The following is a 27706-nucleotide window of genomic DNA, read 5'->3' as shown; positions in this document are numbered from 1 at the left end:
CATAAACATTGGTATACTTGTCTGTCAGCTCTCAGCGTTTACCCGAAACGGCCTCTGGTGGGTAGTGTTTTTAGTTCTGCTAACTCAGTCTGCTATCAGCACCATTCTGGGGTTTTCCTTGACAGCTTTGATTGGTTTCTCTTGTCTTATCTGGCCTTGGTTGATTTGTAACTATACCAGTGGTTTCTTTCTTGTGTACATTCCAAATTGCTGATTTTGGTTTATTGCCGATTATGTGGTTTGGTTCTGTGCTATGGTTATGACCGAGTTTTTTTTTTAATTTCAGCTTCACAAGCGCATGCACTCCTTCAACAGGAAGTTCAATAGTAGTTTTGTTTTTTTATTTTGACTTTTAAACTAGACTCAAAACACTTAAGTCAAGGAGCAACAAGTTTACAGGATATTAACTACGAGTGCCTTCTTACCCAACAACAATCACCAGACCAACAACTTTCCCAAAACTTTTGAAACCTCAAAATAGGTTCAACACTATAAGATGGCAAAGCTAAACAGACTTAAACAAAATACCAAGGAAATGCACTTCAGTAATGTTTTTTAATAAGAAATGATTACTATTAGAGTTCATAATGAAAATCTTTTTGAAGGCACTATAAATCCACCCCATTTAATTGAGAAAAACTATTTGAAAATGATCTGTAACTAAAACGGCTGATTAAATTACCAAGTTGTCTGTACCCTCATTATTTCAATCTTGGGTTTATTTTGAGCAACTTGCTGAATACAACATAAAGTCAAAATTTAATTATTTTGTACCTAGAATAGGCTTGTTGTTTTGTAAATGGTATTAAGCAATATTTAAGACTTGCTGTGGATTCTAATCGTATGAAAATTAAAATGTTCAAAGCAATTACTTAAATTTAGATTCCTTTAATACATTTTAATGGATGTTATGATTTCCAACCATTTATAACAGTGAAATGAACACAATTTGGAAGTAAAAAAAAAGACAACTCATTCAAAATATCACATCTTCTTGTCCTTAAGGTGAAATAAAGCTTTTATGTCCAGCATTGCTTGACGAATGTTCTGCCCAAACCGATAAGAGTCCTGAAAACAAATGCACACAGAATAACCATAAATGATAATGTAGGTGTAACATAACAGCACACTGCATTGTTAAGCTTGGCTATCTATAACACATTAGTGACAGAAACATAAAACATATTATAGCTGCAAACAATTGACAACATATTTAAAATATTTTATTATAATTCAATGTAGCTTTTAATGTGAATTCCCCCAATCTAAATAACTTCTCCGTTACATCACTGTAAAGGACATTCTGAGCCTTATCTTGATCAGTGATTGTCTCTCAGCGACTTGACAAAAGATTTCTTCAACAAGTGCAAAAGAAATACATTTTGGGACCAAATTCCTGTTTTTCTGGGGGAACCAAAAAGGAATATTTTTTTCCACTGATTTGAGTCCTGCACTCTTCCCACTGGGATTTCTAAGTAGGCCTGGGTGTTGGTGTTTGGAACTTATTACTTATTCTTATTTCTACTCTTAGCTGCTGGTCTGCTCTTCAAACCATCCCTACATTTCTTCTTGTTCTCTGGTTTCTTGCTGAATTTCATTACTTACTATTCTGAGATGATCGTATTTCTACATATCCAGAACAATTCCATTCTGATGCATACTGTAGTTATTTCTGTCTATGCTCTATAAATTGTACGTGAAGTTTACAATACCAGAAACCAGCAATACAAATTCTTACATGGAAACAGCTAAATCAGTGCTTCCCCAGATTATATCTTGGACCATGGTAGCATGTTATACAAACCAGAGGTCAGCGATTTCCTATGAAAACTATAGGACCCTGAATAGAATCCAAGAAACCAAGAACAACAGGCTTCTAGACAAAATTCTTCATTCAGGTTTTTTATCACACTAAAAGGTGTTTCTTATTTGCAACCTGTAATACCTACCGTTATGTTTTTTTTTTTGTTTCTTATTGGCTGCTGTTCTGTTTTGTGAACAGCATCATTTGAGGCCAAACCATGCCAGTTTGAGGTATGGAAGCATGTCAGAATGGCATGGCAGGGTACAGCACAGCTTTTTTCAAAATGTCCAGAAACAATATACTGTAACATGCGTGAGTTAGTATGGCAGAACAAATCCTTTCAAAATTTCTAAAATGCCAAAAACTAAGTACTGTATATCACTGTTTTCCCAATATGTCAAAGTTTCATATTCAAGATTCTCTCACCCCTGAAGAAGGCTTCACAGCCGAAACATTGCATTTCCTTTCTTTACTTTTCAGCAGTGAATAAAGCCGTTACCTGATCCTATTCAAGATTCTTATGTTTTCCTCAATGTACGAACACAGAGCAACGTAATATAGTGTACAAAGTAGAAGAACCATACATACTGTTTCTGGGCTAGAGAACTTGCTGGAAATGTGGAAAGTAATGAGATTTTCCCCCACGAAAATGTAAGAGACTCCGTATCCATCATCAGCTACCTAAAGAGAATAAATACAGAATACTGGTTCATATATAGCTGTTGTGTCAACTTGTGTAAGTTCTCCTGCCGAACAAAACCACATTTTACTGTATTTTTTTGTTTATCATCACCTTTAGTTCTAATGTTATATTACCTACAGCTTCAAAAAAAAGAATTGAAACCCTCTGTCTGAATAACGGTAATTCACTGACTTACTAAACATAAATCTTGTTTCTCAAACTACAGTACACTTGATAGCTTCATTATACATACTGAGGCATTTTGTTACATTTGCTTCGCAAAATACTGCAGGTTTTTACCTCTGTAGCACACTGGATTGGTATTTGTTAGTTGTAACAACTAGGCAGTTTTTACTTGCTATGTATACAAAATAAAAATTTTAAATAATAAAAACATTTAAATGGTTAATATGAAAAAAAGCACGGAAAGTGATCTTTGGAAGATATCCAAAACAAAGCAGGTTTCCAGTTTAAAAAAAGCTGGGGACTATTGTTATATTAATTTAATTCCAAGATAGGCGGTACCAATATTTATATCAGCAGCTATATGTTAATTCTTACTTGCTTTCCCAGTATGCTATGATTCATATATTGACAGGGATTTTGTCACATATTTAATCTTGTAAAAATCCTGCCAGGCAATTGTATACTAATATATACAATATTGCTAAACGATAAGGTAAGAGAGGAAAATCTGAAGCTGTTCAAACATCCACGTCCAGTAAAAAGGCAGACTTATTACTCCACTCATCTTTTAAGCAACTGTTCTTCAATAAAAAACACTGACAAGTTTCAATTACAATAAAATGAAAAGTCACAGTAATTAAGGTAGAGATTTAGAAGCTAAACCATGTAAGCAAGTACACGTTTTGTTTTCTAAAAAAATGTAGCGTCTGATCTTCTAGATGTCAGCATTACTAAAAGCAAAACAGGAAAACTTGCCGGTCCAAATCCCCCTCCGGCACTGATGTGGTTTGGGTACTTCTGTATATCGACCAAATGCTGCTGCTGCTGAGGGGTCTGGCTGGTGGACAGGCGCCAAGGTTCAGAGAGCACCTATATCAAACCAAGACAAGGCACAGCTACTCAGAGTCAAGAGAAATGTATGGTATATAGCCTACTAATACAGCTCTGGTAAACAGTATGTGCACTGCACACAATATATATGGTAATTGGATAAAAATAAACAAAAAAACGTTTGTATTCATGGATTCTAGTCCAATGACCCTCTGCCTACCCAGGGCATGGCCCATCTATTTCAGAGCTGGTATTTCGTTTCACAGGACTAGTCCGTGGATTGCACAAGCAGAACATCTCGTTCTCCATGAAAGCAGTCTCTCAGACAGGTTGATTCGCTTCAGTGATAACCACTATCAACCAGGTCATCTTTATTACTCAAGCAGGGTCTTGTCAATTTAAATCATATCTTTTTGAAAGGCTATGTATGCAGAGACTCAATCAACTCAAATCATAATATAGGCAATTTTAACTCAAATACCATACATTATGCATCTGACATTTTTATAATATCACATGACTAGAGCTCAAAATTGTGTAATTCCAATGTACATTCCTGCTGAAATAATCAACAAACCTATCTTTTCACTATGTCCTAGAAAATGGAAATAACGTTATGTATATGCTAAATCAGTTACTGATGTAAAATGTAGGTTGTTGAGTTTCCAATTTTATGTCAGTATTCATCTTTGATGATCACAGGACATTATTTCACAGAGGTTCCATCAGGAAGCATCTCACATTTTGATTCACATCAGCATGGCCTTGATTTTACCTTGTATTAGAAGCCAACCATAACAGAATGAATGATCTTCAAAAATCATTATCAACAGATAAGAACAACAGATAAGAAAGGAGGTTCTATTAGCAGTGTATCAATAGTGTTTTTTTGCCACAATGAAGAGATTTTACAAGTAATAATAATATAAGGCTGTGTTTGGTGACACTTTATTTCTGAGTATTATGTGAATAAAATAATTTATGGGTCAATCAGCGAGCACAGTAAATGTTTTATTATAAGATAGTAAATATTCAGCTCCTACCAACTGTTTAAGTGGTAGCTGTTAGAGAAGGAACTTAATGTATATGTCACATCAAGCTAGGTTCACATTTGCACACTTATCTTATCTTTTATATTTGTTTTATTTTTCCTATTAAGAAAATACATAAATGAAATTGAAAACTGCTATATTAATCTTCCAAGTGGATAATTTAAAAAATGCCACACACTGGTACTTAATCTAAGTGTTGGGGAGACAAGGGGCCTATTTTAGATTTGACCTGAGACATGAGAATTCTTAAGTCTTTAGTTCTTGAGAGGGCTGGAAGAAAAGTGAAACTCTTCAATAGCTTTTGTTTTCAAGGCACATGTTCCCAAAGGTTTCTGACCTGTTTGAGAAAGGGGGAATCAATTCCAAGGTATTTGGAGACAATGTAAAGACAGAAGAGATGCCGGTCAATGCCTGCCCCAGTCATTGCCAGGCGATACATGAGTTGGTGTTTTTCTGCTGCCCTGCGAAACAGCGCCAACTTCTCTTCACCCTTTTCACACAGCAAAACAGAGAGAACTTTTACTGTCAGATACAGGCTAGGCAAGAAAATTATACTGAGCAACTGACACTTTAAGGGTTTTATATTCAAATTCATAACTGATTTGTCTTATAAAACCTGCTTAATCAACCCAGCTATTGTCCTGTTTTCCTACAGCACAGTCACAAAATAATGCATGACCATCTGCTTCAGGCCCTGCATGATGCTCCAGGGAAAGGTAACACGAAACACCGTGTCAGGCTCTCTTTTATTTTGTGCTCGGTGTACCGATCCATACATCAAGGCTACTCGTTTTGAAATGACAGGTCCCTGTACTCTATTTCTTACTCAAAAGTCGTATGTAGTACAATTTAAGAACGCATAGAAATCACATCTCACAGTTCTTTGTGGATCCTCCATGGCACGAACAAACGCTGTGGACTCATTTGTGCAGGAACGTACAGTTTCTGTTCGGCCTTCCCGGAACATCCGGGTCATTGAAGCTTCATAGGTCAAACAAAATTCTCCCTTGTCCTGAAAGAAATGAAACAGCCAAAAGTATGATTTACAAAGATACATTTCTCTTTTGCATTTATTTATGCAACATCAAACATACTCCATGGAAAAGCTTGAATGTTTTTATTTACAGTGCCATTTACATATCCCTTTCACTTTTGTATAATACTAAATCCATCTAATATTTAATTAATCTTTATATAACAGTAATTGAATCTATAAATGAAACTGGCAATTCTCAATTCTAGTCCTGGGTAAGTCCCGTGTTCTTTGGTTTTGCTACACAGGCTAATTTATTTAAATTTTCTTTTTGAGGTCTTATTTTAAATTTGGTTTCAGCTATTAAAAAGATATGTAATTTGTGTGAACACTGTGCTAATTAGTGACTTTCAGGACTGCCCTCATTCAGGTGGGCTAACAGAAATGTAACGTATTAAGATTCCAGCAAATGGAAAAACGAACACTGTAAAAGTTGTCTGGTCTAGTGCCATTCCCACCTGTTCAATTAATCACATGTTAAAAGATGCTTAGTCATAAAGGATAAAATTGTGAGTTAGAAATTTGAGAAGACATTGCATAAGGTTCTGTACTGAAGTGGTTATTTTAATAATTCCTACTGTATTTTAGAAACTAAGGACTGAGTGCGGATAAAAATTAACAAACAGATCAGTTACAGGCATAGACACAGAAACTCTCCAGGACCAGGACTGAGGACCACTGAATTAGACTATAATTTATAACTGTAAAATTAAACTATATTTTTGAAGAATTCTTAAATATGCAAATATACCCTGCCAAGTGGTATTAATGTCCATTTTATTGTTAAGTAAGTGGCCTAGATGGACATTAGAGATTGCAATCCTTGAGACTCATTGAGTCTTAAGCAGCACACTTCACATGTGGTTTTGAGAAAATAAGTATTTGTACATTTATAAATAAACTGAATACCAGAGTTATTTTTTTCACTTCTTGAACAGGGCAGCCACATGACTTTAAACAAAAACATGTTTATTGCTTGGCTAGAAATAAGATGTTTTTTCCAATTGATCTTTATCTTATAAGGTTCATCTTATACACAGGTATCTTGTCTTCTCAAAAATATATTTTTAAATCATTACAGTACATAAAGAAAAGTAATGTAGAATATGAATTTAATTTGTGATTATTTTGTACAGTACATCTACAGTACCTTCTCGGTTTTACTCAAAGGCGACAGTGAAAAAGGTGTCCTTACCCTAAAATGCGCCAGCTGTAGAGCAATCTGAGTGAAGGCATCAGGACTCGTTCTGCATTTCTTAATCAGGCCTTTGCCAAAGTCATTGAATATGCAGCCGTGGAAATCAACATCATCTGCTATCGTCTTTGCAATATTATAGGAGCTCTCAATAATATCCTGGCACTATAAATAAAAAACAACATACACAAGTAATAATACATAATGTCTTGGGTAGCTGTATTATATAACAATAGAAAGAGTTTCAGAATAGTTTTCCAAGTGACAGTGTCAAAGTGTGTTTGAGTTCCATGCTTCACATTTCAGCTTTATCGTATCTTGTAAAGGTGTAAGGAGCCTACGTCGTATTTATATTTCACAAACTTTAGGTAACCCTTACAGATCGTATGTATAAATGCTGGTGCCATACAAGCAGTAATTCCTGACATACTTAATAATTCAATACAGCACTTGCTTCTTATGTACAGAATGTGCTCGTTCTTAACACAGCCCACTATAGTTTACAGTCATAGTTTCCTACTCAGCAGAGGCTTGTTCTACCGTACCTCCTGTGGAATATCCCACTGCAGCTTGCTGGGAGGGGGAAGGTTCTTGTTTGGATCGCCTTTGCAGTGACCCTCTTCTGTATAACCCAAGTGAAAACAGTCTGTTGACAAAAGATACTGAAACAAATGCATTGATTAATAATGGAGCAGGGCAAACAACAAGGGGCACATTGGACATTGAAATTTCACTACTTTATCATGTGCTCTCCCACTTCTGGCACTTGATTTCTACTGCTTTAGGTAGATCCTTACTTGCCTATCTCCTGTCTTCTTATCTGTCTAATTAAAATAGCATAATGGCTTTCCTTTGTGGAAGTATGTGTAAAATGCTTTACCTCCCATAGGTGACCAATAATTGGTGCATCGGCCCAGGAATGCTCAGCATTAGCTCCCAGTTTCCCATTCTTGTAAGCAATAAGGGTAAAAGATTTGTCAAACCACCTTAAAAAGAACAAAAAATCATTGATATTGTTAAGTTTGTTTGAGCAAAATACTGACAGTTTACCCCTCCACATCTTTGTTTGCCATGGACGTCTACTATATATATATACATTACATGTACATATCTCCTTTTTATATAGGTACAAATTACATAGGTTCAACTGCATAACTGATTATTTAAAATTCACAGTTTGTGAGAGGAAAAAATGCTGATGCACTGGTATACCGATTTCTCATTAAATGAATCCCTCATGCAATAGCATTTTGTTATCTTTAAGGTTATCACCCTTTTTCAGATAAAACAAAGATCTTTCTTTTCCACTTACCTGTCATAGCATTTTCCATGAAGCAAAGATTTGGCATACAAGTCAAGGGATCTGAGTTTCTCCTGGTCATAACCATGTGCTTCATCATCCAACGTTAGGAAAATGGCTGCTTTCTCAATTGTATCAAGGGAAGTCTTGTTTACTCCCTGACTGAAGAAGGTAACACGAGCTGTGGCCCATGGAATTCTGTGAAAAATTGTCAACCCGTAACTATGAAGAACTGTCACATCCTCATGTAGCCCAGAATGGACCAAGCTAGTTAATAAAATGTTTGTTTATATGCGTGTCATAATTAAAATAGATTGGCAATTTATTACAAACCATATTTTCCAAAATATGTATATGCAAATAATACCACTAGTATTTACAGCACATTAAAAGCAGAAGTGGGATAGACCACAAGCACTATCAGAGCAGAATCAGTGTCTAAAAAGTCTAGTTTGACACCCTACTAAACATTTCTTTCTAGGCAACCTCTCAATAGTCTCCCTGAAACCTTAATGATTCCTAGACGTCTGGCTCTGAATAACTGTTTATATTTCTGGCCTTGGAAAGGCAGAGGTCTCCTCCGTCATTCACCTTTCCCCAGCTGTGAGAGCTGCCACTTTCAGTTCTCCGGGCTGTGGCTCTGTTTTGTCATTCAGGATCTTCTGAAACTGCATCTCCAGCTCGGAGGGCTGTAGGTGACGGCCCCCATAATACAGCCACACCTTGAAGAAACGACCCTTGTGGTACACCACCATGTGCTTGCTCTCTTTCAAATGCTGGACATAATCTTTTCAAGGAGAACAAAAAGCATAAAGGAGGCTGTCAGATCAAGTCAAGTCTAACAAACCACATCTCATGTTATTTTGTGCTAGTATTGCTCTAACACGTATTATATTAAAATGCCTGTGCTGGCACTCACTGTCAATGCAAGCCAGGCTTTTCTTGGTCATTTTTAGCACATTTACAATGTTAGCCATTTAATTGGCCTCTCTCAGTACCTAGATTGAAGTTCTAGAGTCAGAGATATTTTCTGTATTTAAAATCCTAAAACAGCCATTAAAATATCATATATCACTTTAAAAGCAACAGAAACTGTAAAGATTAAGTAATGTTTTTTACCAGATTTTCACAAAACAGATCATCACCTGTATCTACGCCTGGGATCCTGGTAGTGTTGAAAATCCTTTCCATCTGATAGGAACACATTGGAACAATGTCTAATGCTCTTAGCTGGGAGTAACCATAAAAGAAAAATGAATTGCAGTTTTAGTGGTACATCAATTTGATGTGTACCCCATGTTAAATAAATTGCTTACAAGTTTAATACAAAAAATACAAAAACTAAGTCTGCACACAATGCAATATAAATGGTTCAGATAGATATTTCTATATCAAGCAGCTCCTCCATTCTGTCAATTTCCGTTTCCTTCCTTAGAGCTCAGCAAACACTCCACTTGCTAGGAAATTAGAAAGGTTAACTCGGCCTATATACAGGCATAAAATTCCCTTCAATACCCTTAGCTAGACAGCCCCTAATCTACTTTAACTATAATTACCTTTATTCAGATGCAAAGCTCCAAATCAGTAAGGTATAAGAAGTAAGGTATAATTGAAAGATAATAATCATTTTAAAATTCTACTACTTTTTACAGAAATAAGAAAGCTATAAGCAGGTGGTATATTTCAAAACATTGAATTCAGATGCCACGGAACACATTAATAAATATTTAAATAATCCCACTTACATATTTTCATGACACAAAAGGATTTTTGTTGAAACAGGCACATTTGTTTTTCAAAACCAAAAAGCACCAAAAAGTTTTTTTTAGGCACCTGTATTTTTCTTAACACAGACTTTGTTTAACAACATCTACAGTAAACAAAAGTGGACACATAAAGTGTAAATTGTGTGTTTTTCAAGACAACAAATGCTTTATTTATATATCATCATTTAGAAAAGTTAAAACAAATGTTACCAACTTGCAGAAGCAACTTCATTACACTCTTGGCCAACATTACTGTTTTGGAATAATAAGGTAGGTTGTCCCCTGTAGTGTAACAAAGCTGGCTGTAGTTGTTTTAACCTATGGTATATACTTTACTAGTTGTGTTGTGCCTACTTCTCTCCAAATATCCAATTACTCTACCCCCTTTTTGATAACCTTTCATGAAATTACATGATACTACTTTGAGAAAACTGCACTGAGGGGCAATGAAATACATGTGAATGGGATCACTGGAATAATAACATTACACAATAAAGGAGATTAACATTGGTGTGCACTAGAGGACATGCAGTGCGTTCCTAGGGTATACAATTACTAAAAAAACCTGCCAAAATAGTGGGTTCAGTGTTCTCATTTGCACGTCTACCATATTTCATTGCTGCACAGTGTAGTTTTCACTATACAGTTATTTCACTTGGTCAGTTTACTGGAGTGCTACACAATTAAGACAGGTTAAAGGCAAAAAAATGTGTTTGCCTGGAGTTTTATATTTTTCTTTAATACTAGAAGAATGTTTGGATAAAGTACCTCAGATTCTGTGGTGTGTTGTCAATTCATGCAAAGATGTGCTGCGTTGGGTGATAAGTTTTGGAATGTTCTAACACAGCGTTGACTGTGAGTACGCTTTCGCCAGAAATACACAACTGATTAATTTAGAAAGGCTGCAGATCTTAACAATGTTTTAAAAACGGCTGCATTATCCCAGTGATAATTTCCACTGCAGGCAGACACACCATTAACTGATCTCAGAAATCACAGAACAGAAATCATCAAGATGTATCAATATCACAATCCTTTCACCTTACATGGTCAAGGATGCCAACTCTGAGTATAGAACTTCCCTAGTTCAGAACATCCAAAAGTAAAGTCACCTGAGTGCCTAATGTCTTTCTAGCTTTGCTTGGCAAAACACTACTGTATTTTACACTCCTGATCTTTTTAATTATTCTTTTGAGTCCACCCATGCTTGTACATATGCCTATTGCACATATGCTTTCACTAACCTGTTGTATATGCTTGTCTGAAATCAGGATAATTTTATTCAGCTGTGATAATGTCATTGCACAGTGAGGAAAACAACTTACTAAAGTACTAAAATAACAGAAGAGAACAAATCTAACATTGAGCGTGGATAAATGGAAGAGCTTACAGGAGCATGCTCCCCACGGTCTAGTTTGCGGCGGTACATCAACATGGCATGCACTGCATTTCCAGCCCGTGCAGCCTGCCGGTGAGTGGGGGTGATATACAGAAGATCCTGGGATAAAGACAGTGTTAAGATATGATAAGATAGTGTTAGACCATAATACTAGAACATAATGGTGCATTTAAGTGCTTTGAATTCAAGTCTACACTAACAAGACTGCAACTGAAGGAATCAATTTTCCTATAAGGGAATTGAATTACTTCCATTCTTTACTTCCTGAGCTGACCAATTTTTTTTTTGCAAATGATCTTATATACGGAAGTTCTACAATTCAGTTTCTTTTCTCTCTAGGCCAAGCTTAAGAGCATATTGAAGTGCCCAGAGAGAACACAGGAATCCAGCTTACAGGCAATGAGAACAGTGGGCCTTTTCATAGCCAATCTTGCAAGATGCAGTATATTTTGATCTTTAATTATCTATCATTGTAATCAGTTCTGCTGGTCTCATTTCTTACCATGACATAATAGTTACTGTTGACCATAATGGGACTTCGGCTCCTAAGATAAATGTACTCCTCCCACCAGTCACTCACCTATCAACAAATATATATATATATATTCAGTTCTGGTTCTGTAATACGAAAGCAAAAATACATATTTTTCTTCAAATCTTTAAAAGTTACAGGATATTTCGCATTAAACATATTTTCTATCATCCTGGCAACTTAGGTACCAAGAAATTTTAAGTGAGTTTATATATTGTGATCATAAAAGCAGCTAATTAAATTTATTCATAAAAACAGAGGTGTCATTTAGATATGCCAACACTTAATGGATCCTCGGTTGTACAAAAGGACATGATGGAAATGCAAGAAACAGGGGAAGGTGACACACTTACATAATTTGTTGCCCACCAGGATTTTAAGATGAGGTACTTCTGTAGTTTTGGAGCTGGATCTTTTTTGAATTCATTGGCCACACTTTCCATCTGTTTGTATTGCTCATCGTCCAGCAGGGGGCGTACAGACTCAAGGTACTGCAAGTCAATTAAATCAGAGGATTGTATTAGTGTTTAAAGTTTGGAAGAAATTACCTTTCCACTGCCCGCTGAATATGGTAAATATACAAGTCTACTAAACACTCTCTACATTTTGTTAATAAGCATGAAATGTGGACACTTCTTACAGTATTTTTCTTATACTTCTTATAATCATCATTATTGGTAACTATTTTACTGCTGCTGTTGCCAATGATAAAACCAGTTATGTTTTCGAACACATTATATACTGGATTATTACTACTGTTGCGGCTGTTGGCTGTAATACAAGAAGAAAAAAAAGAGGAGGATTTTTTCAAGAACATCAAAAATGAAGTTGATTTTGCATTTCTTGAAGAAGTCAATCAGAATTCCCAGTAAGTTGAAACTCCATTTCAAAAGCATTGCTTTTTCCTGGGAAGAGAATTTAACTTGCACTCGGACAAAGAGGTGAACCGCAAACTGCAGTTACTCACTCTTGCAATGGTGGCGTCAATGCTGGGGACCGGGAGTCTAGGAAGAGAAGCCTGGAAACTGTAGAGCAATGGCCTGCGTCCAGAAAACAGCTTCACAAGATTCTGAGCCAACAAGAAAGAAAAGCAGGGAGTAAGCAATTGTGCAGCTGGTTCACTTGATTTTCTTCTGAGTTGTAATGAAATGGAATATAAATCTTACCGCCCAGATTTTGGTGGTCACACTCATTCTTCCATGTGGCTCAAAAATCCAGCCATGGTACGACAGCAGCACTTTGAGGATGTAGCGAAGGATCAAGATAAGAGTCAGCCATAGACCAGTCGCAAACAGCATGGCACTCAGAATGGTCTGGGTCTGGGCTGTGAGATAATCCCTACAAGACCAATGGCAAACAAGATCTCTGTGTGGGTTTAAGGGCTGGAATTCTTTCAAACCCAAATTAATACCAAAATATTGACAAACAAACAGTACTTTGCTAGTTTGATAAATGAGAATATAAAATACAGTGACTTTAAAAATTACTGAGACCCTTGCATAGTTTTTACATTGTGTTTCTTTAAAGCTTGCAGACATCACACTCCGATATAACAATTCTTAAATTTCTTATGTACAAAACATGCTCTACACATTTGAAGCAAAGAACAAAAAGAAAGAAATAGATCATTCATATGAAGAAAGTAAGGATTTCATTATTATTCAAACCCTTCACTGTGTGCAAATCTAAATTTGTTTAGGTACACAAAGTTAACCTTAATGGGTCACATAATTAGTTGTGTAAAGTAATAATCTCATTTTCATAATAAGAAACACCTCTATTTGTAAGGTTCCTTTGTCAGGGAGTAAATTTCAAGCAAAGATCCAACTATGAAGACCAAGGAATGTTCAAAGCAAGTCAGCTACAGAATAGCTCACTGTATGAGACGGGAGAAAATGTGCATCAGTATCAATAATCAACAATACCCAGAATTACACTTAAAAACTAGCTTGTATGACAGAGCGGCAAACTCATCTGTAATCTCTCATAGTGTTTGTAACAAAGGAAGTAATAATGCATACAGGTGGCAAAAGGGTTTAGTGCAAGACCAGTTAAATCTGCAGACCCAACACAGCACATTTCCATCCAACTATCAATCACGGTGGTAGCAGCATTATGTTATCAGCAGGTACTGAAAAGCTTGTCAAGACTGAGAAAGAATGGATGGAGAAAAGTGCAGGCAGAGAAAAACCTGCTTCAGCCTGTCCTGTCTGGAATAGAAATTCACCTTTCAGAAGGATCATGACTCAGCCAGCAGCCATGTCACCCTGCAACTTACAATTGGCAACTGACTGAAGCTAAGCAGGTGTGAGCCTGGTCAGTACCTGGATGGGAGACCTCCTGGGAAAAACTAAGGTTGCTGCTGGAAGAGGTGTTAGTGAGGCCAGCCAGGGGCGCTCACCCTGTGGTCCATGTGGGTCCTAATGCCCCAGTATAGTGACAGGGACACTATACTGTAAACAAGCGCTGTCTTTCGGATGAGACGTAAAACTGAGGTCCTGACTCTCTGTGGTCATTAAAAATCCCAGGGTGTCTCTTGAAAAGAGTAGGGGTGTAACCCCGGCGTCCTGGCCATACAGTATTTCCCATGCCTCCTAATAATCCCCCTTTATGAATTGGCTACATTACTTTGTTCTCCTCCCCTCCCCCCCCCCCCCGACGGCAGGCGGAGCAACGCGCAGGTTGGAGTATTCTCGGTCGCATTTAATGGCAATGTCAGCTCAAAGATTTGGTTCAAACCACCAAATGGAGACAGGCGTGCCGACAAGCGGACCCTGCTGATGCGGGATTAACGCTAAGATGAGAGAGAGAAGGATCATGACTCAAAGCACAAGAACAAAGCCACACAGGAGTGGCTTGAGGATAAGAAACTGAATGTCCTTCCTTGTGTGACCCAGTCAAGTCCTGAATCTGAATGAAGACTTCAAAACAGCTGTCCATTTTGATAACTTGAGAAAATCTGTCAAAAGGACTAGGCAAAATGTGTACCATGCTGGCGTGAAAGGCTAGTAGCCAAACAGACTTGAGGTTGTAATTACTCCCAAAGGTGCTTCCACCAAATATTGAGTTTGGAGATTGGAATACTTATGCAAACAACATATTTTAGTATTTTTTCTCTTGTTTTTGCAGACATTTATTTTAACTTATCTTACCTTTAGAAGTCTTCAGTATTCAGGTTTTGACTAAAATATTATTTTTTTAAAATGTCTAAGCAGCATTGTAACTTCAAAAATTGGAACAGCATGGGAAGGGTCTGAATACATTTGCAAGGCACTGTATATAAATGAACAAAATAGGCACCACTACAACTACAGAACAATTTAACTTGAGTTAGGATTATATTTGTTGGATTTATTCATAAAAGAATATAACAAAAAAAATTGCTTTACGGACTAAACAGACATTATGCGAGGACCTGGATTTCTGAATTAAAAGTTCGAGACTACAGTGCTGACCTCACTAACCTGACAGGCAGAGTTTTCTTGATGCCATCAATCATTCCAACAGATGGGTCTATTCTTGCGTACATTGTACTCATGATAGCAATAACCACTATCAGCCAACTCGAGGGGCTGGCAGGGTACACTCCGGTCAGGATGCCATTCTACAGCACAATCAAGGAACACATTCAACATATCAGACAGGGCAACACCAATCTGCAATGCAAACTGTGTAAAGGGTCAGCGACCCACAGTTATAAGCTGTGTATAAATAGCAGTTTGGGCTGCTTTACCTTGAACCTGATGAAGCGCTTCCTCCATGATGTCACTCCCGACACGTAAATGTTTTTCAGCACTTCACGGCTCAGCTGGAAGTCAATGCCATCCGGAGTGACGGTGAACTGAAAGGCTACAGCCTGATGAGCTTCCGCCATTTTACAGATCTGGCCACCTGCTAAAAAAGGCCACTACATTTTATTTACATAGTGCACACTGTAAAAGCATGATCATGTCGGCAGCAAATGCCAGCTTTACGCTAGCAGTAATCTGGTATAGTCAGTCATTTTTTATCCCCTGGTTACAAAATCTCAAAAAAAGACATTCATAACTAATAATCCTTCTTTCATGGTACATCATCCCAAGGTGCTGTATAATAAAACAAAATTAAAGAGGCAAGTATACAGACAAAATATAAAATTAGACAGAATTAAAAGCTAGGGTACAAAAGTGAGAGGATTTGAAAATGCTGACTGACGCGGGATATCATTCCAAGAGATCACTCAACTGTTTTGGAGCAACAGGACGTAATAAAATTCTTATATTGGACAATAAACTCTTCTTGAGTGCCAAAGTGTTGCACTTCACTTGATTAAAGAGATGCTTAAAACAACCGTGGAAAAGGGCTTCTCTTATTCAACTAGCTTCCCAAATACTGCTGGCCTTGTGGCAGTAAGTGCCTTGCTGTAGGATTGCTGGTGTTGCTTGAAGGCAACTAAATGAACAGACAAGACAACGCCCCTCTATCCATGTACAAGTTTCTGTCCATTTCATGAAGTGAAGACGGTTACTGTAACAGTGGGTGATTTGTGAATTATGTAAAATTCCACCAAGATATAGCTATAAATTCTCAAATCTAGCTGGCTGAGGGCCACTGAGAGGAGAACCTAAAATAGGATTGGAAAAACAAAAGTACAGTAATTTAACGGCACGTTGTAGTTTGCTAGTAGTTAACTTAAATCAAAACAAATAGCTAGATGCTCCGAAACACTCAGATCACGGACGTGCAGAACAACGGGTGATAACATGATAACAAGGTCCAGTATGTACACTTCGTCATGGTCATGTTCGCATGCCAAGAGACGCTAAATACAAAGAGCACCTAGTAAGGCCCAAAACAACAGTATGGACTATCAACAGAAATATTAAAAACCCTCCTAAAATGTTCATCCTCCTGAAATCAGTTCACGTGATCACACAAAATCCCAAACCTATCAAAAACAAAGAATTAATCCTGATGTACTGACCTGTACAAAATACCAAATACTAACGACAAGTTAGAAAAGAGCTTCTGTGACGTGCGTTCAAATGCTTTTTTTAAAAAAAAAACTGGTATAGCGCATGATCTCCGATCCAAGTCGATGAACAACTACCGAGCCAGAAACTCTCCCAGACGCGGGTTGATGTTAACGTTTAATATTTTTTGTTCGCTGTTTTATGTTTAGTGTTGTGTTAGTGTTAAATGTTGTGAAAATAACGAATATTTATATGAATATAACATCATTTGTTAAAAATAAAAAAATACATCACCTGCGTCCTTTGAAATTGTGCAGTGAACCTGCTACTAAGGCAAAGATGGTGACCATGAAAACTGAATGCTACCGGAAAAGCTCGGTGTGGGTATATTTTTCGGGCACGAAATCGCGGGTGAGACTGAACTGCGCGATGTAACGGAACATCATAGTTTCTGTGAAACTGGGGATCAGGCCAACTGTTACAAAAAAATTAAATAACAGAAATATTGCACTCGATGGCCTATCAGTTTTTTTCTGCACTCTCATCTAAAAAAATATTATTCGCAAACGTTGGGATGCCAATTTAACTTTCTTTTCTCGTAAATACCCGAATATACTCGTTTGTTTACTAGGCTGTTACACGTAGACTTGTACCTGTGCGTTACTGCAACACTGTAGAGTAGTGGTTGGGGATTTTTAACTGAAAATGTTTTCGTTCCGATCACAGATGGAAACTCTGTGGTTGTAACCTTGAGCAAAACACTTTACTGCATTCTTCCTAAACCTTTCACAATTAACTGAGATGGCAGAATGGTTAGGATTGCTTCCTTGCAGCGCTGAGGCCCTGGGATCAAATCCCGGGGTGCTATCTGCATGGAGTTTGTATGTTCTCCCTGTGTTTCCATCGTTTTCTTCCAGATGCTCCAGTTTCTTCCCATAGTGCAAAGCCATAATGGAAGATTAATTTGCTCTCTTAAAAATTGGCACTGGTGTGAGTGTGTGTGTGTGTGTGTGTTTGTGTCTGTGTGTGCCTTGCACCCAATGCTTCCTGGAATAGGCTCTGAACCAAATTGACCCTGAATTGGATAAAGTGGATATTGAAAGTGATGTAATGATGATGTGACTTACATAGGTTGTGTAGTATATGAGGATGCAGATATTATCATCAACAGGGGACATAAGTGGCAAAATTATCCAACACAATGTCCTGACTATGTCTGTAGGGAGAGACCCCCAGTTAAGCTCCCCTAATGAAACAAGAGTCCCTCCACTCACATTCTCCCCCTGTGGATGCTGTTTGCTCCAGCATTGCACCATGAAAACATGGTCAGAGGAACAGTAACACAGGTGGGAACAGTATGTGGGGAAACACAGCAATAACAAGTCATTTTCAGTCTTGATAACTCCATATCCATTACATTACTAGCTGTATTTTTTAATTAATGTAATTGTCATTCAGAATTAATATATCTTCACTTCAGTCTGGCAAAAAAACATTTAGATATCTTAAAATGTATCTGCTGTGAGGTCACACAGCCCTCATTTGTTTTTAAGTGGGGTGTTTGAATGACCTAGTCAAGACTGAAAGGCATTTTCCATCACGTGTGACTGGAATTCCACCAAGTGGGACAAAGTTGACATTTCTATTTACAGATCTGAGAGGTATAAGAGTGAGTGTAGCCTGCTTGCTGACAACATTATGTGTCAAATATAAACACTGCAACGAATTCAGGAGCTATAGAGAACTGTGTGTCAGGAAATGACTTTTAGCTACAGAAAGCTGGAATTAAAATTATTCAAAGTGGCATATCCCATTCCTCAAATGCATGTGAGCTTGCCTTTTATTAACAATGAGGCATTTAGGATTTCAGATATTTGTGGACGGGCATTGGAAAGAAGAATTCCCATAAAGGTTCCAGATGCTTCATGTTAGTATTTCTTTTTCATCATTTGTTCCCAGATTTGCAGGAAGTAGGAAATATGGTATAAACGTTTATTGATCCTTGTGTTCTAGAGACAAAAATCTGAATTAAACCAGTTATGTCTGAGCATAATTGTGACAGCAGTGACCTTTCTGATTTGTGGCAAAGGTACTAACAAGCTGTTGAGTTCATAATTCGGAAGAGTATTGCTTAACATAACATAATATTGCTTAACATAATAATTAAAAATAACATCAGCGAAGTATCATCCTTGTGCTCCACCGCAACATCTTGTAGTGCTCAAAGATAATAATGTAACAAACTGTTGCAAATTATGTAAAACGTGTGTTTAAATAAGTTAAAACAGCTCAGACAAAATAAGACAAGTGGTACTGAAGCAGATGATTTGGATATGAGACAACACTAAGCACCAAAACAGCTAAAACATGCAGCAGTCTATGGTAGACTGGCCTTGTGCATCACATACATAGAGAGCTAATGTCTATACAGGATGTGTATAAGTAAGTAGGACAGACGGACACTTCTACAATGTCTTTATACAATTACTTTACTTACACTTACTATAAGTTTATTACTCATACACTTAATAAACATTGTAATGTATTTGGGGCACTTAAAGGGCTGTTTATACATAAAACAAAATGTAAAAAAAATTGTAAAAAGTATAATATTCACTCGGCAGCAAAATCAATTTTAATTTCAACCTGAATAAATTAACATTAAACTGTGAAGCGTGGCTGGTAAATGGCTATTATTATATCTGTGTGGACAAAAGTTGACTGATGTTGAATACCCCATATGTCAGATTATTTCTTTAAAAACATGCAAAAAATGTTCACTTTTTAAATTGAAAACCTGTTCAGACATCAAGTGCTTGAAGTTACATGACAGACCTACTGTACAAATAGGCTTCAGCAGCCTCAAACCATAATCTGAGTCTGAAGATTGCAAGGCTATAAAACAAAACAAGACAACAGCATGGAAATGGATTGAAACTGAATGTGATGTCTCTTCTTGTTGGCTGTTTTATTGCATTCAAATGAAAATGAACGTGAGGAAACAAGAGTAAGAAGAATTTCCTTTTGTGGAAGCATCTTAACAAACAAAATGAAGTGCAACGAGAATGAACAAAAAAAAACTTACCTTGTGGCAGGTGAGCAAGAAAAGAACCAAAAAGAGGAAAGAAAGCTTAACAGAGCACAGCTTCAGACACTACTAAACAGAGCTCGGAGAGTTTGATTGTCTCTGTTGACCAGTGTGACTTAAACGTCCTCCACATTACAATGCTCCAACACTCTGTTGCTGTGTCCTTTCCTATGTGCCCTCTCTCTCTGTAAAGATTGACTTGCTGTGTGTGTGTAATAGGACACCATGAAATGTTCTACTGTACAGTACCTCAGTTGGTACTCTTTAAATATAACATATTTTCTAGGTACTGACATTGAATGCATAAATGCAGATTGCTCATATTAGCCGCATTCATCTTAATAATCTCGAATGTATTTTTGCAATGTTAAAGAAGGTCGATCCTACAAATATTCTATAGTTTGAAAAGATTTTCTTTCCAACAGACGATATTACTCCGATAGTAAACACACACATAGTGAACTAGAAGCTTCTCCTAATGCTCTGTGCTGCAGTGATTGAGCCCTTTCTTTGTTGTTGTAAGCTTCAATAAAAGTAAATAAAATGGTCACAGACTCATATCAGCTCTCACGAAAAAAAAATCTCATGGAAGTTTTTCTTAGAATTAAAATGCACACTGTACTTAACAAAAAGTAACAAGTAAAAAAAAATATAATAGTAAACCAAAGTGCTGTAAATGCTGGTTTCTAGAATGTTCAGATTTTACAGGTATAGTGAAATACAGACCTGTATACTTGCTTTCCATTAGATGATTTTAACACAACTAGTTAAGCATTTTTAAATTCAAGAGTATAATCATGATGCTAGTTGTAACATACTGTATGCTTTGAGCTAGCACAATCCTGCCATACAAGCTTAATGAAAGCTCACACAGCCTAATGAATGTTATCAAAACAGTCTTGACCAACACATTTCTAGAAACAGGTGGAAGTATCAAGCTCAAGGTCAAAGTACTGTGCCTCACTGAATGGGAGGATTACATGTGAAACTCTCACCATGGGAAAAAAAGATGAAAAAGAGCCTCATATGAAGATGAAATTGGGAGAGAAGGGAGCATGTGGGTGGAGAGCGACTGGAGATTCAGTCTTACAAATGAGTTCTGTTCTGCTGCAGGCATGTAAACTTCATTATTGAGAATTGTTCCTTGCCCAGCAAGAGTTATCTTTTCTGTGGCTTGGACCTCCCCCCACTTGCGAGATTCCACACAGAATGATGTCACAACATTCTGGTGGTTATTCCCTCCTATCAAATGCAGCTTGTCTGTGGCTCCAAAGAAGTAAAGACTGGGAATTTCTGCATCGGCACGGGTCAAGGTGGGGAGCAGTTCTGACCAGGAATCTGAAAAAGCAAAGAAATCAGCAGTTGTTTGGACCTCATTGGAAATAGCAGCACAGAACTGGACAAAATGTCCTAAATGACACTGGTGTTGTTGAAATGTAATCAACTACTTCTCAAGATTCAAAATCAACCTTGTCTTTCACAATAGTCTTGTACATATAATGAAGTCTTTGAGCATTTTCTTACTCCAATTTATCACTAATTACTGTATGATATTGTTTTAATGCTTAATTTTTCTGGTGGTTAAAATTTACCAGTCTGAAGCACTCTGCAACTACAGGGAAGTACATCTTAAACTGGAAACATAGGGCACTTTTTTACCCAAATGTTTGCGATGACCAAGCTCTGATGTTAAAACTAATAATCTGACTTCTTTAAAAGAAATAACAGGACTGGCTCCTCAAAATATTTACAGTATTACTAGGAACTAAACAAGCTAGTTGCGCCATAAGGTTACAAATGAAAGAAGACCTTAATTATGGTCTGGTGGTATTGCTAACAATTGGCCTCACTGGTATCACTTGTTGTCATAACCAAGAGAACAGAATGTTTGCAACAGGTTGAAATTTAATTTTCAATTTTTTGAAAGAAGGTTGATACATTTTCATATTTGAGGTTGAACATATTTAAGACGTGGGTATTTTTTTGCATAAATCAGCATCTTTATCTGGTACAAAAAAGAACGAACATTTATAAACAAGGCAGACGTAGTGGTTAGCATTGCTCTCTGCATGTGCATGAAATTTGTATATTCTCCCCTTGTTAACATGGATTTTCTTCGACAGTCCGAAACGACCAGTTAATTGACTTCTGGGAAAATGGTCCCTTTTGTGAGTGTTGGTGTTGGTATTGGTGTGTTTGTGTGCTCTGTGATGGACTTGCATCCTGTCCAGGGTGTATCCTGCTTTGCGCCCTTTGATTCCTGAAATAGCCTCCGGCTCCTCTGTGCCCTGAATGCACTAAAATGGTGGGTGGATGATAAACAATGCTATTTTTTAAGAGACTACAGTGTCTGCAGCTGCAGCATAGCAATCCTCACCATGTTTCACACTGTACTGCAGAATGAGTTTCTCTCCGGTTCTCTGAATGCTGCCTGTGACATAGATGCAGTCATGTAGGACTGAGGTGAGGGGGATATCATGAGACAGAGACATAGTGAAGAGGAAGTCATTGAGTGGAAGGGATGAGACGAAGGCCCAGGTGTCTGTCCAGGGGTCGTAGCGCTCCACAGCCGTGTAAAGGACAGTGCTGGAGTCAGGAGCCACCAGCGTGTCCAGATACCAGCCTCCCACTGCGAAAATATACCCCTCACACACTGCTGTGCTGAAATGGCGTCTGTGCTGTTACACAACAAAACAAAGCAGGATTTTGTTAGCTTAACGTTTTTTACCCGGGCCAGCTCAGCTCACCGATGTACAGTGTTTTCAAGGGGACACAAAAAACAAAACCCCATTTGACGTTCCATGGGCTCATGCCCATGTAAATCTTTAAAATGAAGTCACTAGCTCCCCTTTTGTTCTTTAAAAGTCAACTTTGGGTAATAGAGAAAGGAAAATATCAACACCTTATTTCCCTCAAAGTTAAATTCATCAAATGCTTTTCATAAATGAAAAATTGGTTTGAATGTGTCAATGCCAAGGTTGTAAAATGACAAATAAATATCTATTAGCAGAAACATTACACACATAGTATTTTTCCAGTAGTGGAAGAAAAAAAGTACAAAGTGCTTCCATGCTGTGTTGTGTATTTGTATATGTAAAGGCATGGTGTATACTAAGAGCACAATAAGACATACAGTAACATAGCAAGACAGCACTATTGTAGGGGTCCTCCAACAGCCACCTCTAGCTAAAGTCTCCATGTTATCCCTGCAACTAATCAAATGGTTATTGTAACGTATCACACAAGATAACACAATGATCAGAAAACAATGGTCCTGAAATACTACAGAATCTGAGGATCTTCATTCTTTAGATTTCATCCATCTCTTTCTCAAAGAGAGCCAAAGTATCGGCTTCAACCGCATGACTGGGTCTCTTTTTGCACACTCCCACAGCCACTTGGGTAAAGAAATGCCTCCTCAATTTTAAATGCACTTCCACACATTTTCCACTTGTATCCTTTGGTTCTTGTTTTCCTGCTGATTTTGAAGACGTCTGTGAATGTGAACTTTGTGAATCCTTTGAGGATTTTGAATACATGGTCGGTTTCCGTTCAACTGAATGTTTTAGTCTTGAACAGATTACAACACAAAAAAAGGTAGTCCTGTTTTTAATGTACCTCTGTACCCTCTGTTCTTTTCCATTCTCATGTCTGAAGTTTGATCACTGCACTACCACCGTGTACCCTGTTTCAGAAGAGGAGTGTTTTCGGACCAGGACAAGGAGGCACTGCTCTAAGACACTGACAAAGCCAGCCTAGTGTGGACTATCTTCGGGAACAGTGAAAGGTGGACCAGAGATTACAAGACACATTGGCAAGTGCATTGCAGATTGAGAACAGGAGGACCAAAGAATTTTTAACCAAAGAATTGTGGGAATCTGGAACAAGTTATTGTGTCACATTATGGAAGAAGTTACCCGAGCTGCTTTTAACAATACAACTGCATACAATCCTCAGATTAATTACCACAAGCAACCAACCCAGCTGCATGCGCCAAATTGCTTCCTCTTGGCTGTAATCTTATGTTTGTTTATGAATACAGATCAAGGAAAATGAACAGGAAAAGCAACACCTCTTTGTAGCTTATTACAGGCCTGATACAATACCTGATACAAGCTGAAGCCAAATACCATTTATAAATTGATTTCAACACAGCCCATTTTAGAATTATTTTTATTATATAACTCTTACTAAGTTTTTATTATCGTTAGATTCTTTTGTAAATGTTTTTTTTTCTCTACCTTAATTAAAGGTGCAACTGAGACCCAGCTGTCCGTGCAGGGATTGTAGCGAAAAGATGCCATCTGAAATTCAAACCCCCTCTTCACCTTCTGTCGGTACCCTCCTATGAGGAACAAGTAGTTGTGCAGCACAGCAGTAGTGAAGCACCATTTGTCAGCCACAAATGGGAGTCGAGCCTCTCGGCGCCAGCTCCCATCGTCTTTGTTCTCGTCAAAGCTGTATAGATAGAGGGCTCCTTCGAGTTGAGGAAAATTCCTCGCCGTCAGGTTTTCTTTTTTCAGGGCGCACAGCCTCTGGGTACCGCTTGACCTTAGCCTGATGATGGTTTCTTGCGCGGTTAGCTCCAGGCTTCTGGTCAAGCAAGGAAGTTCAAGCAGGTGCATGCTCAGGTAGCGGTGTATTGTATGGAGCATCTCCTCACAGCAGATGGCCCTGGAGAAGTCCAGGTACATTTGACAGTTCTGAGGGCTTAAGACTTTCAGAAGAGTAGCCAAGCATTGGGTTAAGAAAGGCTGAGCCAGAAGGTAGCTGCCCATTTCAATGTGCTCCAGAAGTTCTTCCTCGGACACATCAAAACACTGTAGGAATGTGAACTCCAGAAGGCTGTGGAAGAGTGCAGAGGGAATGTGCTCCAGATTAATGAGGTGCTCTGTAGTTTCCTTCATTCTAGACTCGGAGAGGGCCCGGAAATACTCGCTGCACTCCGACAGCTTTCCCAGATCAACCTTAAAAACAAAAAACAAACTTTCTTTCCTGTTTTTATTTATCAACTTCCAAAGGCTTACAGGTCTTCAGAAATAAAAGCCCTAAAATAATGTGACACATCAGTGCTTCATTATCACCAAAAAGACAATTTAGCACAAAAGATCTCTTACATAAATATCTTTGGTGTATTTTAACGTTTCCCCTCTGTTTCACATGCAGCATCCTCTCTCACTCTTAATATGCTTTATAGCAAAGCTGTTGATAGAGCACAGTGCATCCTGCTTTTTGTAAGTTTGGTAATATGTTGATTTTTCAGAATTAATTTTTTCCAGCTTACTTGTTCCATTAGTAATACTATTTCATCTTGTGTAAGAAAAGGTAAATGGTTAATCACTGACTTCCTTACTAGACCAGTCTCTTTGTCATTTGATTTTATTTAAACATTTGAAATCTTTCAGAGATTATCCTTCAGCTTTTGAATCCAGTAAACATTCTCTTTTCACCTGCTTAAGATAGGATATGTTTTTTAAAAATACATTTTTCATTTCAAATACTTGCACGTGTAACTGACAATCTCAGTAGAGGTTGACACCAAGTTTGGAAGAGCTACTGTACACCTCTAGTCCAGGCTGAAGTAATTTAGGGTTCCATTGTATCCAGTAGGATTCAGTTGTTTTTATTCCTGTGTTTACAAAACCACAGTAAAACACAGTAGACACTTTTAAGGTGGAGTGGCTCAGTATACTGTTCAGCTTGGTCTAACCTCATAGTCCCCTTTTTCTGCAAAAACCTATTCCCTTGAGGTAATGGAACTTTTTATTGAATGGTTTTATTAGCCAGAAGAGGTGCACTGCAATGCACCTGTAAGCAAACCTATGACATTTTCAGTCTGAAAAGGAAGTATAGATCCATCTCGGAAACAGACATGCCCAGTACTTATTCTCAGACATTCTGATATGGAACAAGTAATAGGTTTATTCCATGCTGAAAAGAGAGAGAGAAAACAACGTTGTGTTTTCTCTCTTCTCTTTTCAGCATGCAATAAACCTATTACTTGTTCCTTTGCAGACTAGGCATGCTAATGCAGCTACCCACCTGAACTACATTACATTTTAGAAGGAACAAAAAAAAAACAGTAAGCATGCAAGAGTTCATTACCTGAAAAGAATGTGTACTGGTCTGAACTGTAACCAGAGACTCCTCGTTTCCACAAGAGTAGATTCTTAAAGCAGAGCTTTTCTCCCAGGATTTCAATTCTCTGCCATTTGTGTGTCCAGATCTGGAAGCCACAGGGTTAAACACCAGCCTTCTGAACATGGGGAAGACCCATGCAATCAGTTCGAATCCGTACCTCACCCACGCAGTGAAAAATGCCAAAACTAGAGATACACAATTTCTGGATGTATCCATCTTTTTATACTATTCTTCTTTCTCCAACTACATTATGAGTTTATGCACCATCTTCACAACCAAACGGCAAAGTACATTCAAAAAACATCTGGAACAAAACTATATGTTTTGGGAAATGTATTACAGTACTTTACATTATTCCACTCCTCAAGGTATGCACCGTTACTTTAAAAAATACTTTTACGAAGTTTTTTTTAAAGATAAACGTATATGTAGCAAGTTTTTTTGTACAGGAACAGAACAGTTTTCTGACTGTCAGATACAGAAAGCTGAGCACACCAACGCCTAATCTGCTCAGAAAACCGCAGTTCTACACAATGCAGTGACAAGTCTGCCGAAAAGCTGCCAAAAAAGAAAACAAAAAGGTTTTGTAAATTTAAGTATGTGAAAATATTTCTGAATCACATATTGAGAAACTTCTAAGCTGTTTTTTTCTTGCTGGGAAATCTTCAGAATGGCTGTCATTAGAAAAACTTTTCGAAAGCATTGAGGCCAGCGGTTCTATTTTAAGCTTCTTGAGCTCTGTAGACTGCTAGTCCTGCTTATCTCTGCTGAAACATGACACCTGCTCCACTTGAGACTTTTTATCCATGAAGAACACCATAGTGCAACTGGAAATACTTTTATGCTCTTCAGTTTCTCACTCATAATATTTTCCTCATCAGCAAATGACGCCACATGCCAAGTGTACTGAAGTTTTGTTTACACAGTACTACATTCCATCTATTTTCTAATGGCTTCGTCCAATTCAGGGTCGTGGTGGAGCTGGAGCCAATCTCAGCAAGCAACGGGCTCAAGGTGGGGTACACCCTGGACACAGGACTGACAGACACAAACAAAGATGCGCACACACATACCAAGGCCAATTTTCCCAGAAGTCATGTGTCCTACCAGTATGTCTTTGAACTGTGGGAGGAAACCAGAGCTCTCAGAGGCAACCCACGCAAACACAGAGAACATACAAACTCCAAACTGATAGTACCCAAGGTCCAGAATAAATAACCCCGGGCCCCAGCGCTGTGAGGCAGCAATTGTGCTACTGTGCTGCCCTTCAGACATCATATCAAGTTTTAAAACAAGCATTACAGATTTGATGATATCCAGTAAAAGATTAATTCCAAAGATATCTGCTGCAACATTCCTTTAAGTAACAGCAGGGATTACAGTTACGCAACAGCTTCCAAAACATTCTCCTCCGGTGCAAAATTCTCAACATTTTTTCTAACTCCCATGCTAATTTAACAAAGCATAAGCATGTATTAAAGTTCTCAGAACATAATCAGTGAATAAATGCAGAACAATATAGCATTCAAGGGGAGCATAAAAACAACCAAATATTTTTATTCACATTTCTCATTGTTACTTCACAATATCAAGCTGATACCAGTGTTATGATTGGTTAAAAGGTTCTTTATAGTCTCAACATTATTATATTTGAAATCATTAATAGAATGTTATTATAATTCCACTTATAGCTATTAATCCAAGCCCTTAGTCTTTAAGATGATTACACCCCATGTAAGAACGAT

The 27706-nt window shown here is 37.7% G+C and overlaps 2 protein-coding genes across 5 annotated transcripts; both read right to left on the bottom strand.

The window, feature by feature from the left end:
- Nucleotides 1–872: 872 nt before the first annotated feature.
- Nucleotides 873–20279, bottom strand: cpt1b (carnitine palmitoyltransferase 1B (muscle)). Of its 4 annotated transcripts, none has more exons than XM_088922902.1 (19): nt 19818–20279; nt 15514–15674; nt 15236–15384; nt 12947–13118; nt 12748–12849; nt 12134–12271; nt 11751–11828; nt 11240–11347; nt 9229–9313; nt 8675–8870; nt 8096–8281; nt 7664–7769; nt 7329–7445; nt 6784–6948; nt 5433–5567; nt 4893–5045; nt 3425–3542; nt 2393–2481; nt 873–1068 (listed from the first exon to the last, which is right to left on the bottom strand). In XM_088922902.1, the coding sequence occupies exons 2-19, from the start codon at nt 15652–15654 to the stop codon at nt 985–987; spliced, it is 2322 nt and encodes a 773-aa protein (XP_088779028.1). In that variant the 5' UTR covers nt 15655–15674; nt 19818–20279; the 3' UTR covers nt 873–984. The 4 variants fall into 4 exon arrangements, with proteins under 4 accessions (XP_088779028.1, XP_088779030.1, XP_088779031.1 ...); XM_088922904.1 differs by having other exon boundaries at nt 15245–15384; XM_088922905.1 differs by having other exon boundaries at nt 15245–15384; nt 15514–15671; nt 19818–19998.
- Nucleotides 20272–26177, bottom strand: LOC148829261 (kelch repeat and BTB domain-containing protein 13). Its single transcript, XM_088922906.1, has 4 exons — nt 25926–26177; nt 24062–24787; nt 22198–22498; nt 20272–21158 (listed from the first exon to the last, which is right to left on the bottom strand). The coding sequence occupies exons 1-4, from the start codon at nt 26175–26177 to the stop codon at nt 20812–20814; spliced, it is 1626 nt and encodes a 541-aa protein (XP_088779032.1). The 3' UTR covers nt 20272–20811.
- Nucleotides 26178–27706: the final 1529 nt, after the last annotated feature.

This window comes from Atractosteus spatula, chromosome 8 (genome assembly GCF_055471065.1).
Source record: "Atractosteus spatula isolate fAtrSpa1 chromosome 8, fAtrSpa1.hap1, whole genome shotgun sequence".
NCBI lineage: Eukaryota > Metazoa > Chordata > Actinopteri > Semionotiformes > Lepisosteidae > Atractosteus > Atractosteus spatula.
Note: the sequence above shows the minus strand (reverse complement) of the source record. Positions and strands in the feature narration are given on the sequence as shown.

Coding starts and splice junctions, on each gene's coding strand:
- cpt1b (XM_088922902.1), bottom strand. CDS start 15,654: ATGGCGGAAGCTCATCAGGCTGTAGCCTTTCAGTTCACCGTCACTCCG. Junction 11,829..12,133: donor CCTGGTGGGCAACAAATTAT/GTAAGTGTGTCA, acceptor ATTTGTTGATAG/GTGAGTGACTGGTGGGAGGA. Junction 3,543..4,892: donor ATTCCCCCTTTCTCAAACAG/GTCAGAAACCTT, acceptor GGTTTGATATAG/GTGCTCTCTGAACCTTGGCG.
- LOC148829261 (XM_088922906.1), bottom strand. CDS start 26,177: ATGGATACATCCAGAAATTGTGTATCTCTAGTTTTGGCATTTTTCACT. Junction 24,788..25,925: donor CCAGTACACATTCTTTTCAG/GTAATGAACTCT, acceptor TTTGTTTTTAAG/GTTGATCTGGGAAAGCTGTC. Junction 21,159..22,197: donor GCAGTACAGTGTGAAACATG/GTGAGGATTGCT, acceptor TTGCTTTTTCAG/ATTCCTGGTCAGAACTGCTC.